The sequence below is a fragment of the Nerophis lumbriciformis genome, linkage group LG03 (assembly GCF_033978685.3).
Source record: "Nerophis lumbriciformis linkage group LG03, RoL_Nlum_v2.1, whole genome shotgun sequence".
In the NCBI taxonomy this organism is placed as follows: domain Eukaryota; kingdom Metazoa; phylum Chordata; class Actinopteri; order Syngnathiformes; family Syngnathidae; genus Nerophis; species Nerophis lumbriciformis.
In genome coordinates, this window is record NC_084550.2 from 61,862,501 (window position 1) to 61,878,694 (window position 16,194).

A 16,194-nucleotide genomic window follows, 5' to 3' on the forward strand; every position below is an offset into this window, starting at 1 on the left:
TCAATCAGGTGACGAAAGTGACGTATTGGTGAAGATTTACGATCGCAAATTTTTAGGTTTATTTTTTCAATGCCTGGCTGCCGATGGACTGACACACCCTCTGCGATCGACCGGTAGCTCGCGACCAACGTTGGCACCCTTTATTTACAGTAAAACACTATAAAAACAATTGTAGATTTCACGGTAAAAAACAAAAACAAACTTTCAGCTCAGTTGACAGAATTTTAAACATAAAACAGTGGTGAAGTTTTTTTTTATTTACAGTAATATGCTGTAAAAACCACTGTAAATTCTATCGTAAAATCTGTTGTCATTTTTAAATTGTACAATTTGATGGATAACTGGCTTAAGCAGATATCTAAGTATTTATTTTTAAATTGCCAAAAAAAAATGTTTGGCAAGCATGAGGATTTATTTCAATTTTGAATAATAATACATTTTTAGAGATATGCAATTGTCAGCCGGAGTAGGACCCCAACGCGGAGCAGAAAAATAAACGAAAATAATGAACAAAAAGAGCACTCAAAAAGGGGTGAGGACAAAACCTGTCAGGTCCAAACACCGATGACATCTATTAAACAGACAAGAAGCAATGAATTAAACAGAGACAGGATTCAATTTAGCTCAATGAGGAGAGCGTGTACACCTGTACCCTTGCACAGTGTCGTCCCACTCTCCTCTTTTATTTGGACTTTCCCTGATTACATGGCAACAGCTGTTTCTAAAGGGAGAGGGGGTCGTAAACAGCCGTCGTCCTTGGTCACAAAACAGTTCAAAGAAAAGATGCCTGGAGCTTGCGTCAGGTCCTGCCTCCTCTCCGCTTTGTAGATCTCGGGTCAAGACAAGATCTTCCTGTGGATCACAATAGGTCAAAGAAACTGAACCCCTCCTATCTCCTCCCATCGTACACAGTGGAGTTTTACAAGCCTTTTGCTTGGTAAGGTCAAAGACAGCTTTTGTCCTCTCGCCGGGAACAGAAAGTTTTGTGATACATGGCAACAGCTGTTTCTAAAGGGAGAGGGGGTCGTAAACAGCCATCGCCCTTGATCACAAAACAGTTCAAAGAAAAGATGCCTGGAGTTTGCGTCAGGTCCTGCATCCTCTCCGCTTTGTAGATCTCTGGTCAAGACAAGATATTCTTGTGGATCACAATAGATCAAAGAAACTGAACCCCTCCTGTCTCCTCCCATCGTACACAGTGGAGTTTTACAAGCCTTTTGCTTGGTAAGGTCAAAGACAGCTTTTGTCCTCTCGCCGGGAACAGAAAGTTTTGTGATAACTTACATACAATTGTTCTGACAAAACATAAGGTGTGAGAAATGGGAATCGCACACAGAAGGTGTGGAGGATAACGATTAACACTACAACCGCCACAGGGAACGAGAAGCGTGAGTGTAGCCAAAGCAGAGGAGATGTACACGACAGGAAGGGTGAAACATCAGGAAATCTACTGGTGCTGAGTGAAGGGAATGGAGAGCTTAAGTAGTCAGGAGGACATGAGTATCAGGTGACCCAGAAACCAGGCACTGCAACAAAAAGAAGATCATGACAAATATATTTTTATTCTGTAAAAATAGAAAAAACAAATACATGTTCAAGAAAAGATAAGGTACTTTATTGACGCATTATATTTCCAGGCGTTTGTTTGTCATATAAAATGATGTGGCGGGCCAGATCTGGCCCCCGGGCCTTGAATTTGACACCGGTGCCTTAAAAAATATGGTTTACAAGCAGTATTTTAAAAAAAACAAAAAAAAACACATGTCCAACGTTCTAATAATTAGATGAAATGTGATAAGAACAGTGTGTCCAAAAAAAAATTGTCTCATGTTATGCATTAAAAAGTCTATAATTATGCGTCACATTTAAGAGGGAGATCAGATCGTTCCATTTTTTCGGAGGCGATGTTCCCTCTGAGCTTGCACTTGCACATAGCTGACCTGAGCCATGCACACATTTCAAAACAAAATAAATCATGAAAAATTAAAAAAATACCGGAATATTTAGAGCGTTTTTGGGTCCATAATCTCAGCCTTAGGTGTACTGGAGAGGAGGCTACGCCGGATAGTCGAACCTCGGATTCAGGAGGAACAGTGTGGTTTTCGTCCTGGTCGTGGAACTGTGGACCAGCTCTATACTCTCGGCAGGGTCCTTGAGGGTGCATGGGAGTTTGCCCAACCAGTCTACATGTGCTTTGTGGACTTGGAGAAGGCATTCGGGAAGTCCTGTGGGGTAGAGATGCGCGGTTTGCGGACACAACCGCGGAGTCCGCGGATTATCCGCGGGTCGGGCGGTTGAAATAAAAAAAAAATTAGATTTTATCCGCGGGTTGGGCGGTTGAAATAAAAAAAAATTAGATTTTAAATAGATTCAGGCGGGTGGCAGTTAAACCAATTCGGAAATATATATACATAGTTAAATGTTGTTACCCACATACGAAAAACGAGCAGGCACCTGCAGCATATGCCACAACAGAAGAAGAAGAAAAAAAAGATGGCAACGCCGGCAGCAAACGTGGTACGCGACAAACTAAAAAAGGGAATACTAAAGACCAGGGGAAAAAAAGGCCAGAAAAGTTCAGCGTGGACTCGTTTTTATGAGGTTGTAAATCAGGATGATAGTAATGCTGGCTACGTGATTTGCAAGAGCTGCGACGCTGTTTATGTCTACGACAGTCACAAAACCGGGACATCTAACATGGTGCATCACATTTGTGCAAAACCCCGAACCTCCACAAACACCCTGAGCATGAGCAGTTTCGTCCGCCGTGATCCCAGAAGAGTGCCACAGGATGTTAAAACAAGATAGAACGCAGCTGCCTGCAGCAGTTTGAGTGGCGCGAGCGCGCTTGGAGGTGCGCTCAGCATGGCTCCCAGATGATTGCGCACTGGTGTGCGTCTGGGCCGTGACAGCGTGGCACGCATTGAATGTCTCTGCTGCATTGGATCAGTCTCCTTTCTTTAACAGGCAAAAGCTTTATAACCTCACTAATGCCTTGCATCGTCTATATTAGATATATAACAACGGGCGGGTGCGGTTTTGATAAAATGTTAGTTCGGGTGCATGGCGGATGGGTGACGACTTTTGTGATGCGGTTGCGGATGAAATAATTGCCTATCCGCGCATCTCTACTGTGGGGAGTGCTCAGAGAGTATGGGGTAATGGACTGTCTGATTGTGGCGGTCCGCTCCCTGTACGATCCCTGCCCTTTGTCACCGGTTCTGTTCAAAACTTTTATGGACAGAATTTCTAGGCGCAGTCAGGGCGTTGAGAGGATCCGGTTTGGTGGCTGCAGGATTAGGTCTCTGCTTTTTGCAGATGATGTGGTCCTGATGGCTTCATCTGGCCAGGATCTTCAGCTCTCACTGGATCAGTTCGCAGCCGAGTGTGAAGCGACTGGGATGGGAATCAGCACCTCCAAGTCCGAGTCCATGGTTCTCGCCCGGAAAAGGGTGGAGTGCCATCTCCGGGTTGGGGAGGAGACCCTGCCCCAAGTGGAGGAGTTCAAGTACCTCGGAGTCTTGTTCACGAATGAGGGAAGAGTGGATGGTGAGATCGACAGGCGGCGTCTTCAGTAATGCGGACGCTGTATCGATCCGTTGTGGTGAAGAAGGAGATGAGCCGGAAGGCAAAGCTCTCAATTTACCGGTCGATCTACGTTCCCATCCTCACCTATGGTCATGAGCTTTGGGACAAGATCACGGGTACAAGCGGCCGAAATGAGTTTCCTCCGCCGGGTGGCGGGTCTCTCCCTTAGAGATAAGGTGAGAAGCTCAGTCATCCGGTAAGGATGACTGCTCCTCCACATGGAGAGGATCCAGATGAGGTGGTTCGGGCATCTGGTCAGGATGGCCGACGGGTAGGAGGCCACGGGGAAGACCCAGGACACGCTGGGAAGACTATGTCTCCCGGCTGGCTGGGAACGCCTCGGGATCCCCCGGGAGGAGCTTGACGAAGTGGCTGGGGAGAGGAAAGTCTGAGCTTCTCTGCTTAGGCTGCTGCTCCCGCGACCCGACCTCAGATAAGCGGAAGAAGATGGATGGATGGATGGAATCTCACGGAGATTACTGAGCCACTTTGAGAGATAATGAGCAAGCCGGTCACGTGATCCGTGATGTAGCGTTAGGAACCACAGATCCCTTCCCCATCCACAACAATGCTAATCATGCAGACTTTGAGAACAAACGACGATTACTTCAGGAAAAATGATGATCCAGAACCTTATATCTTTGAGCCCGAACACAAAGGGGTTGAGTAATAAGTTTTAGAAGCCGAGTGCTAAACGGATGTAGCTTTATTGAAACAACTATATCATCAGCACCATTGCTCGGTGCTAAACTTACAAACTAAGCATAATAAAACAAACACTAATATTTCCACTCTCGCTGGGATGCCGACCGACGAGATGCTCACATAATCCCGTTTAGATGAAGAATCAATCGCAATCCTCACGGCGGATTCAAACTCCTCACAGCGGTACTGCTCGGTTGATAGAGTGGTCGTGCCAGCAACTTGAGGGTTCCAGGTTCGATCCCCGCTTCTGCCATCCTAGTCACTGCCGTTGTGTCCTTGGGCAAGACACTTTACCCACCTGCTCCCAGTGCCACCCACACTGCTTTAAAAATGTCACTTAGATATTGGGTTTCACTATGTAAAGCGCTTTGAGTCACTAGAGAATAGCGCTATATAAATATAATTCACAAAAAAAGAAGCATCAACTGTCTTTTTATGTCATCTCGGAGGATGTGAAAGTGGACCAGCCTGTCGGTCCATGGCCACATTTGTCTACCAGCAGGTGAGAGGTGCATGAATTATATTCTAGAACAGGCCTGGGCAATTATTTTGACTGGGGGGCCAAATTTAGAAAAATAAATGTGTCTGGGGGCCGGTATATCTATTTTTAGGAACACTAATACAAAACCTCACAATAATGTCTGATTGAATGCTAAAAACGTTATGACAGACCGCCTTAAAAAACGGAATGGAATTTTACATTTATCTATGAAGGATAAAACACTGAATATTGACAACATATGAACGTCACACCCCCTCTCGATCGACATATTTTACAATCAAGCAAAACGCGACAAAAATGCGACAAACAGCGAAATATGAACGCAAAGGATAAAAATACAATATACAATCTGATACATCACTAAGCTTTAGAACTTTCTTGTTAAAAATCTCCTTCCACGTCTGTCCCTGACACCCACATTTCAGGCTGACACTCTGTGGAAACGCTCCCCACCCACACTGCTTGGTAACTCGTCTGAGCTGCTGTGACTCAGATTACCATAGTAACTAATTAATTACCATAGTAACTAGAATATCATGCAAAAGCGCAGATTCCAAGCATTGAAATACTTATAGTTGAAGACTTACGGTCATTAGAAAACATCACTGCACATCATAATGGCAGCTACACTTTACATCTTAAAGATCTAAAAAAAGTATTTGGGAATGTCCGGCAGGCCAGATTGAAATACTTAACGGGCCGCATGTGGCCCCCAGGTCTGATCTAGAATTTACTTTTAGCAAGTTTGAGACTAAGCAGAAGCAGCCGCCGGCTCAGTGTGTCAACAATAGCAGCGTAAGATAGCGTTAAAATAGTCAGACTGCATTAGCACTTATAATATCAATATCACTCATATTTGGTTCATTTTCATTGTCATTTTCATTGATGGATGGAGCATAATGAGCGTAACAGAGGACCCTCGACTCAATTGTTAACTATTTATTTACGACTAGGGATGTCCGATAATGGCTTTTTGCCGATATTCCGATATTGTCCAACTCTTTAATTACCGATACCAATATCAACCGATACCGATATCAACCGATATATACAGTCGTGGAATTAACACATTATTATGTCTAATTTGGACAACCAGGTATGGTGAAGATAAGGTACTTTAAAAAAAAATTCATAAAATAAAATAAGATAAATAAATTAAAAACATTTTCTTGAATAAAAAAGAAAGTAAAACAATATAAAAACAGTTACATAGAAACTAGTAATTCATGAAAATGAGTAAAACTAACTGTTAAAGGTTAGTACTATTAGTGGACCAGCAGCACGCACAATCATGTGTGCTTACGGACTGTATCCCTTGCAGACTGTATTGATATATATTGATATATAATGTAGGAACCAGAATATTAATAACAGAAAGACACAACCCTTTTGTGTGAATGAGTGTAAATGGGGGAGGAAGGTTTTTTGGGTTGGTGCACTAATTGTAAGTGTATCTTGTGTTTTTTATGTTTATTTAATTAAAAAAAAACAAAAAAAACGATACCGATAATAAAAAAAAAACGATACCGATAATTTCCGATATTACATTTTAACGCATTTATTGGCCGATATTATCGGACATCTCTATTTACGACTGCATATTTTGACTGCATGAAAAAAGCCAAGCATATGTGTTCTTGACTTACATAAGGATTGTGAATGATAAACAACACATCTCTTTACAATGTTTGCATATTTCCAGTATGACTGACCTAATAATAAGGTCAGAGTGCAAAAGCGTTACTACAGTGACGTAGAATCTACGGAAATTGCCGGAGATATTCGGAGTGGAATATTCAAACTGGCCGACATTTGTGGCATTTTGTGATGTTTAGACGGTATTTTCACACACTTTTGCGGATTGTGGGTATGGTTTAATGGATACAATGAAACACAGTTAAGCGTATAAAGTCAACTTGTTCTTCCACTCTACTGCTACTTGAATGTTGTCAATACATGCAAGGAGTATTTGTATCGATGAGGAAAGTGTTCTCTTAACAAAATATGTGACACTTTGCGAAGAACACAAAGTGCTCTTACATATGTCTTTAGTCAATATTTCTCACTGTTTTGCTCTTTTGTTTGTCTGCTCTTGCAAACACTTACACACACACACACACATTCTTGTATTTGTTACCTTCTTGAGACCTCCGAAAAATGCCTACCTCTTTAGGACCACCCTTTCTAGATATATAAAGATGTGTATTTACAACATTATTAATACATACAAACTATGCAAATATAAAAAAGCTTGTTGTGAGAAATGAGTTGGCATTTCATAAGAAAAAGGTCACAATTTCACAAGAAAAACTTCGAATTTTAGCAGTATTATAATAAAAGTCGTAATTTTACTCAACGCAAGTCAAAACGTTACAAGAAAAGCTTAACATTTTGGCAGTTTTATGAAAAGAGTCGTAATTTTACTCGACAAAAGTCACTTTTATAAGAAAACTAAAAAAAATGTGCAATATTGTAATAATAATCAGAATTTTACTTGGAAAAATTATGACACAAGTCATAATTTTACTCAAAAAATGTCACTGTTTTACAAGAACAACAAAAAAATTGGCAATGTTGTGATCAAAGTCAGAATTGTATATGACAAATGTCACCATTTTGCATTAAAAAGTAATAATTTGACCTAAAAAAGTAATAATTTTACGAGAAAATATTGCAATATTCCAGAAACAGAAAGTATATGAGAAATTGTTCCCAATTTTATAGGAAGGTCACAATTTCACAAGAAAAACTTAGAATTTTGGCAGTATTATAATACAAGTCAACATTTTACAAGAAAAACTGAACATTTGTGCAATATTATGATAAAAGTTGGAATTTTACTCAATAACAGTCGAAGTTTTACAAGAAAAGCTAAACATTTTGGCAATTTATGAAAAAAGTCGTAATTTTACTTGACAAAAGTCACAATTTTATAAGTAAACTTTAAAATGTTGGCAATATTATAATAATAATCGGAATTTTACTTGGCAAAATTATGACAAAAGTCATAATTTTACTGAAAAATGTCACTATTTTACAAGAACAACAAAACAATTGGCAATATTGTGATAAAAGTCAGAATTTTATATGACAAATGTCACCGTTTTGCATTAAAAAGTAATCATTTTACATAGTAATTTTTCCAGGAAATATTGCAATATTACAGAAACAGAAAGAATATGAGAAATTGTTCCCAATTTTATAAGAAAAAAAAGGCGACACATTGTGAGAAAAAGACTGCATTTAGTTCATTTTTTGTTTGTAGTTGTTTTTAAATCTTTATTTACTTCAAGTTAAATAAATAATGATAAATGGGTTGTACTTGTATAGCGCTTTTCTACCTTCAAGGTACTCAAAGGGCTTTGACACTACTTCCACATTTACCCATTCACACACACATTCACACACTGATGGAGGGAGCTGCCATGCAAGGCGCTAACCAGCACCCATCAGGAGCAAGGGTGAAGTGTCTTGCTCAGGGCACAACAGACATGACGAAGTTATTACAGTATGTCTCTATATATATATATATATATATTTTTTTAAATACATTTTGGTCAAAAGGGGTACATTTCAATTTCTTACACACACTTGTTATTTCATATGTTGGCCAGAGGGGAGCAATTCAAATTTTTACACACATGTTTTTTCATATGTTGACCAGAGGGGGAGCACTTTTAAAACCGACACAGAGTCAATTTGAAAAATCCCTCCTTTTTGGCACCACCCTCATTTTGATGGATTTCACCAGCAGGGGTGCAAATGAGATCTCTATTTTTTTGTTTTTTGTAATGTGCTTAAGGTCGATGACAAAGGAGTCACGGACCACAGCTGTAGAAGCTAACTGTTAATGGCCACTATAGTCTTAGTAGCGTAGTGTATTTGTTCATCCTATGGTCACATATGGGACGCGAGTTGTCTTACGTCAGCACCGGAAGTCGTCAAATCAGCTGTTCACCTGGCGGGTTTTTTCGGGGATGAATAGGGAAGTCCTTCTTCATCTTGTTTTATCATATATTGCTGCCTTTGCACCTGTCAATGCTAACTTTTGTATGCACATTAAATCAACAAAAAAAATCCTGACTTTGGAGCAATGTTCACGGACTCTAGTATTTGGCTCTCTTTTAGATGCAATGGTTTTCCGTATTGGGACCATGATTTATGTCCTAACTTGTTCACACCTCCTCATATGGAAGGTGCTTTTCCTTGTTGATGTCTCAAGAAGGGTAGAAGTACAAGAACACACACACAAACACACAAATTCTTGTATTTGTTATTGTAGCAAGGCTTAGGTTCGGGTTCGTCTGGGACCACAGGAACTGGCACAACCATCCGATGCAGCGTTTACAATTATTTTATTTTCTTTCTCCCAAAGTCTCTTTCCGCTTTTCAGCATCTCTCTCGTGGTGTCGCTCTCGTCGTCTCCAGCCCACACCACCCCCTCATGGTCTCCGACGCTGTCTGCCGCTTCATGGCCGGCCCCTGCACACACCCCGCCCGCAGGGAACGCGTGAACCACGCCCCTCTCCACATGCCTCCACCGCTAGACTCAGGCAGGGCAGCCGTCCGGCCGCGCCCACTCCCCCCCACACCCCCCCATAGCGGGGCGAGAGAGGAAGTCGGCCACGGCCATCTGCGCACCAGGCCTGTGGACCACCCGGAAGTTGTAGGGCTGTAATGCCAGATACCACCGGGTGATCCGCGCGTTGGCGTCCTTCATGCGGTGGAGCCACTGGAGCGGTTTGTGGTCCGAGCAGAGACTGAAGGCACGCCCCAACAGGTAGTAGCGGAGGGCCCCGACCGCCCACCGGATGGCAAGGCACTCCCTCTCCACCGTGCTGTACCTTGCCTCCCGGTCCGAGAGTTTACGGCTGATGTACAGCACGGGGCGGTCGACGTCCCCCACCCGCTGGGACAGCACCTTCCCCAGCCCCCGGCCCGACACGTCCGCCTGCAGACAGAAAGGGATGTCAAAGTTAGGCATGTGCAGCACCGGCTCCTCGCAGAGTGCTGTTTTTACCTTCTCAAACCCCCGCTGGCACTGCTCCGTCCACTGGACCAGTTCTGGAGCACCCTTTCGGGTGAGGTCAGTCAGTGGGCCGGTTAAGTCCGCGAACCGGGGAATGAACCGCCGGTAATAGCCCGCCAGTCCCAAAAACTGCCTCACCTCTTTTTTTGTCTTGGGGGGTGGACAGGCCGCGATTGCCGCTGTTTTGTCTACCTGGGGACGCACCTGTCCCCCTCCCAAGTGGTACCCCAGATACTGTACCTCCCTCCGGCCAACTGCGCACTTCGCCGGGTTGGCGGTGAGCCCCGCCCGCCTCAGGGACTCGAGCACCACCCCCACCCGCCGCATGTGTTCTTCCCAGCTGCCACTCTGGATGATGACATCATCCAGGTAGGCAGCCGCGTAGGCAGCCGCGTATGCAGCGTGGGGGCGCAGCACACGGTCCATGAGACGCTGGAACGTGGCGGGCGCACCGAACAAGCCAAACGGAAGTGTTACAAATTGGTACAAACCTTCCGGAGTGGAGAAAGCCGTTTTTTCTCGGGACTCTGGTGACAAGGGAATCTGCCAGTAGCCCTTGGTCAAATCCAGCGTCGTGAAAAAACGAGCAGTGCCCAGCCGATCTAGGAGCTCATCGACCCGAGGCATTGGGTACGCGTCAAAACGTGATATTTCATTCACCCTGCGGTAATCCACACAGAACCGCACAGTCCCGTCCCTCTTCCCAACCAGAACAACGGGACTGCACCACGCGCTGTGGGATTCTTCTATTACACCCAACTCAAGCATGGTTTTTAATTCCTCCCGAACCACTTTGCGCTTGTGTTCGGGAAGCCGATATGGCCGAGACCGCACCGTAACCCCCGGGCTGGCCTCAATATGATGTCGGATGAGATTCGTGCGACCGGGCCGCGAGGAGAACACATCAGAGTAGCGCTGCTGTAACTCAGCAACCTCCGCTTTCTGCGCCAATGTGAGCTGGTCATCACAGGTCAGCCGAGGGGCCGGGCCAGAGCGCGGGATCTCCGGCCCCAACTCCTCCTCCTCCCTCACTACTGTCACCATGGAAACAGGCTCCGCCTCCTTCCACGCCTTCAGCAGGTTCAGATGGTAAATCTGAGTGTCTCCGCGTCGGTCCGAGCGCCGAACCTCATAATCGACATCACCCACTTGCCGTGCGACCTCAAAGGGTCCCTGCCACTTTGCAAGTAATTTGGAGTTTGAGGTTGGAAGCAATACAAGTACTTTTTCTCCCGGTGCGAATTTGCGTAGTTGGGTCCCCCTGTTATACGTGCGCCGCTGACGCTCTTGGGCACGGAGCAAATTCTCACGTGACAAGTGCCCCACCTTGTGGAGTTTTGCTCGCATGTCCATGACGTACTGAATTTCATTTTTGCTGGAGCTCGGACCCTCCTCCCAGCTTTCCTTAATAACGTCCAGCACTCCGCGAGGCCTTCGGCCGTACAATAACTCAAATGGTGCAAAACCAACTGAGGCCTGGGGTACCTCGCGCATCGCAAACATTAGGGGGTCCAACCATTTATCCCAATTTTGTTTGTCCTCGTGCATAAATTTACGGATCATGGTTTTCAGCGTTTTATTTAATCTCTCCACCAGCCCATCTGTTTGCGGATGATATACGCTGGTGCGGATCGCTTTAATTCCCAATAACCCGTAAAGTTCCTTTATCGTGCGTGACATAAAGGACGTGCCTTGGTCAGTCAGAATCTCTTTCGGGATTCCAACTCGGGAGATGACCTGAATCAGCGCTTGCACAACACTCTTTGCAGAGATAGAGCGCAAGGGCACTGCTTCGGGATAGCGCGTTGCGTAATCCACCAGGACTAACACAAAGCGGTATCCCCGTGTGCTCGGGTGAAATGGTCCGATGAGGTCCATCCCAATTCTCTCGAACGGGACCTCCATGAGCGGTAATGGGCGCAAGGGCGCCTTTGGGGTGGCCGCTGGGTTCACCAGCTGGCAGTCTGGGCAGGCAGCGCACCAACGGCGCACGTCTGCCCGGAGGCCTGGCCAATAGAATCGGACCATGACCCGATTAAGTGTTTTATCATACCCTAAATGGCCAGACATGGGATTAAAATGCACCGCCTGGAAAACCATTTCCCGGTGGCGTTTTGGCACCAACAACTGGGTGTGTTCCTCCCCGGTTTGAGTGTCACGGCCCACTCGGTACAATCTATCCCGAATAATTGAAAAATGGGGGAATACCCGCGCTTTCCCCGGGCGCACCAGCTGACCGTCAATATAATCCACCTGGTCCCAGGCCTCGCGCAAGGTTTCATCACGGGACTGCTCGAGGGGAAAATCCTCAGTAGGATGCCACCGGGGGGCCGGTGGGGGCCTCCCGCGAAGCCGCCCCCGGTTCCCGCTCGGCAGTACCGGATGAAGCCACGTCGCCGCTGAGAACTGCGCGGATACTCCCCTCGCCTACTGTCCGTGAACGCACCCCCACACATTGCGTCACCAACTGGTTAAATCCCGGCCAATCCGTCCCTAGAATTACGGGGTGCGTACGTTGCGCACTTACGGCAACCTTGACTTTATGCTTTTGATTTTTATGTAAAATTTCCACTGGCACAATAGGGTACTCGTGCACATCCCCATGAATACACCTAATTTTCACCCGTGTTGCATGCCTCAATACCCCGGGTCGAACCAGATTTTGGTGGATCATGGACTGTTTACAGCCCGAATCCACCATCGCCCGGTATGTACTCCCTTGTACCCTTATCGGGACGCAGTACGTCTCCCCCAGATCGGGGGCGGGTGCTGGAGGCCCGACAACCCGCATCACCTGCCCCACCTCCATCATGGAGCACTCCCGGCGCACGTGACCGGGCCGTCCGCACCTCCAGCACACCGGCCCTGGTGTTTGAGGCGCCATCTGCGAGGGAAGCCCCCTCTCCGCAGCGCCGGTACCCTGAAATGCACCAACAGAGGAGATATTATAGCCCCGTGTCCCCCCCCTTGCTGTGTATATGTGGGTGCGTGTGGGTGCGATTTTTTGTTGGCTGCCCGCGTGGGAGACCTGCTCGTTGGCTCCGGGTGGCTCGGCCGTGCGTGGTCGCTGCTCCCGGGACGTCTCCTCCATCCCCCCCCATAGCGGGGCGAGTCGTCGGCGGGGTGCTGGGGTGGGCCTTTCGGCTGTCTTTGGGGTCGCCTCCCGCTGGACCGCCAGGTGCTCCTCCGCCAGTTTCACCGCTGTTTTTACATCTGGGGAGCTGTGGTACCGCACCCATGCTGAGGTCCTGGCCGGGAGGGCATCAATGAATTGTTCTAGGATGATGGACTCCAACATCTTTGGGTCCAGCCCATTGGGCTGGAGCCACCGGGTTGCCGCGTCCCTCATCCGGTATGCCAACACGAAGGGCCGGTCCTCTGACCCCAACTTCATGGCCCGGAACTTTCGGCGGTGGTCTTCGGGGCTGCTGCCGACCCGGTCCAGGATGGCGTGGCGTAGATCGGCGTACTGCATGCGGGCGGTCGCCGGGAGACTCAGCGCCGCCCGCTGCGCCTCCCCCACCAGGAGCGGCAGCAGCTTCGCGCCCCATTCCTCCTCCGGCCACTTGCACGACGTCGCCGTGGCCTCGAAGACGTCCAGGAATGCCTGGGGGTCCTCCCCCTCCACCATGCGCTTCATGGAGGACATCCCTCCCGCTGCCTCTGCTCTGTTCATCAGCACTCGCAGCACTTGGGTCTGCTGTCTGCTCGCCGCTGACACCTCGGCCAGAACTTGGCCCAGCGCCTCCAAAGGGGTTGGTGCGGACATCCTCTTCCTGGTCCGCTTTCCTGTTGGGCGCCGCTGTAGCAAGGCTTAGGTTCGGGTTCGTCTGGGACCACAGGAACTGGCACAACCATCCGATGCAGCGTTTACAATTATTTTATTTTCTTTCTCCCAAAGTCTCTTTCCGCTTTTCAGCGTCTCTCTCGTGGTGTCGCTCTCGTCGTCTCCAGCCCACACCACCCCCTCATGGTCTCCGACGCTGTCTGCCGCTTCATGGCCGGCCCCTGCACACACCCCGCCCGCAGGGAACGCGTGAACCACGCCCCTCTCCACAGTTATCTTCTTGAGACCTGAGAAAAATGCCTACCTCTTTAGGACCACCCTTTCTAGATATATAAAGATGTGGATTTACAACATAATTAATATATACAAACTATGCAAATATAAAAAAGCTTGTTGTGAAAAATGAGTTGGAATTTCACAAGAAAAAGGTCACATTTTCACAAGAAAAACTTCGAATTTTGGCAGTATTATAATAAAAGTCGTCATTTTACTCAACGCAAGTCAAAATGTTCCAAGAAAAACTGAACATTTGTGCTCAATAACAGTCGAAGTTTTACTAGAAAAGCTTAAAATTTTGGCAATTTTATGAAAAAAGTCGTCATTTTACTTGACAAAAGTCACAATTTTATAAGAAAACTTAAAAATGTTGGCAATATTATAATAATAATCGGAATTTTACTTGGCAAAATTATGACAAGGGTCATCATTTAACTAAAAAATGTCACTATTTTACAAGAACAACAAAACAATTGGCAATTTTGTGATAAAAGTCATAATTTTATATGACAAATGTCACCGTTTTGCATTAAAAAGTAATAATTTTACATAGTAATTTTTCCAGAAAATATTGCAATATTACAGAAACAGAAAGAATATGAGAAATTGGTCCCAATTTTATAAGAAAAAAAGGCGACACATTGTGAGAAAAAGACTGCTTTTAGTAAATTTTTTGTTTTTAATCTTTATTGTATACTTCAAGTTATTACAGTAGTTTCGGGGATGAATAGGGAAGTCCTTCATTATCTTGTTTTATCATATATTGCTGCCTTTGCACCTACTTTTGAATGCACATTAAATCAACAAAAAAATCTTGACTTTGGAGCAATGTTCACGGACTCTGGTATTTGGCTCTCTATTAGATGCAATGGTTTTCCGTATTGGGACCATGATTTATGTCCTAACTTGTTCACACCTCCTCATGGAAGGTGCTTTTCCTTGTTGGTGTCTCAAGAAGGGTAGAAATACAAGAACACACACACACACACACACACACACACACACACACACACACACAGTGTTGCACTCTGATTAACCCTTTCAGCCTACTGACCCAATTTTCTAATGCAAAGTAAAGCTGCAAAAAATGTCTGCTTGTTTTCCGGAAAACGTCACAGAAACTTTCCGTGGGTTTATTCGAGGACACTTTTTAGTAGATTTAATGAGAGGTTAATAAGAATGATAAGAAAAATAATAAATGTCAGTGCTCAATTGATTCATTTGAAGTGGCCCTCAGGGGGCAGCCATAATTGCGAGGTGGCCCTCAATAAAAAGGAGTTGTGACTCCTGGTCTGCAAGATGGTAGATTGCAGATAGTTCATCGTCACATCAATCATTGCCATCAAATGCACTTTTCTCATCGAGTTACTGGAATTCTCGAAGGCTAAAGAAAAATTTCTGGCTGACATTAAGATGACCTCAACTTCAATTCCAACTGTCCTTCTTGCAGGAGGCCAGTCAGGGACCGGAGCCAGCAGAACCAGAAGAACCTCCAAAGATTCTGGACCTGGACCAGTAAAAACTGTAGTGGGTGTGGTGACTGGAATCATGGTCTCCGACCAGCGTCAAATCAAAGCAGGACAAAGTGATTGTCAATAAAGTTGCACTAATCTTTCATTTCTCTCTAACCCTCCATGACTGCAAGGTGTCTCCTTCCTCTGGTCAGCTCCGTGGTGCGTCAAGAGGTATTTCTAATCAACATACACACCACCAAAACACCCCCCAAAAAAAGTGCTTCTGCGTGAACGCTATAAAAGTGCAAAGAAAGAAAAACCTCCCTTTGCGAATTCACTGACGGTTTTATTGCAGAGGCTTCTTCTCCGCACCTTTCACTGTCCTCCGAAACCTTGCCTTTCTATCTCCAAACAACGCGAAATTACCCATGTGCGTGACGGATAATTGATGGGGCCGTTCCACTGACGTTCATGACACGAGACCTCGAGACGTCCGCACGATTACGCAACCATTAAAACCTCTGCCACCCCTAACACACACACACACACACATTCTTGTATTTGTTACCTTCTTGAGACCTCCGGAATATGCCTACCTCTTGAGGACCACCCTTTCTAGATATATAAAGATGTGTATTTACAGCATTACTAATATATACATACTATGCAAATATAAAAAAGCTTGTTGTGAAAAATGAGTTGGAATTTCACAAGAAAAAGGTCACAATTTCACAAGAAAAACTTAGAATTTTGGCAGTATTATAATAAAAGTTGTAATTTTACTCAACGCGAGTCAAAATTTTACAAGAAAAACTGAACATTTGTGCAATATTATGATAAAAGTTGGAATTTT

At 45.5% G+C, this 16,194-nt stretch overlaps 1 protein-coding gene across 2 annotated transcripts in view; it reads left to right on the forward strand.

Moving 5' to 3' along the window:
• stab1 (stabilin 1) overlaps positions 1-15,515 on the forward strand; it is a 216,691-nt gene extending 201,176 nt beyond the window's left edge. For both annotated transcript variants that reach the window (XM_072912860.1, XM_061940474.2), the window contains one exon: positions 15,338-15,515. In XM_072912860.1, the coding sequence (XP_072768961.1) occupies positions 15,338-15,406 (69 nt within the window). In that variant the 3' untranslated portion in view covers positions 15,407-15,515. The remainder of the gene's footprint in view (positions 1-15,337) is intronic.
• Positions 15,516-16,194: the final 679 nt, after the last annotated feature.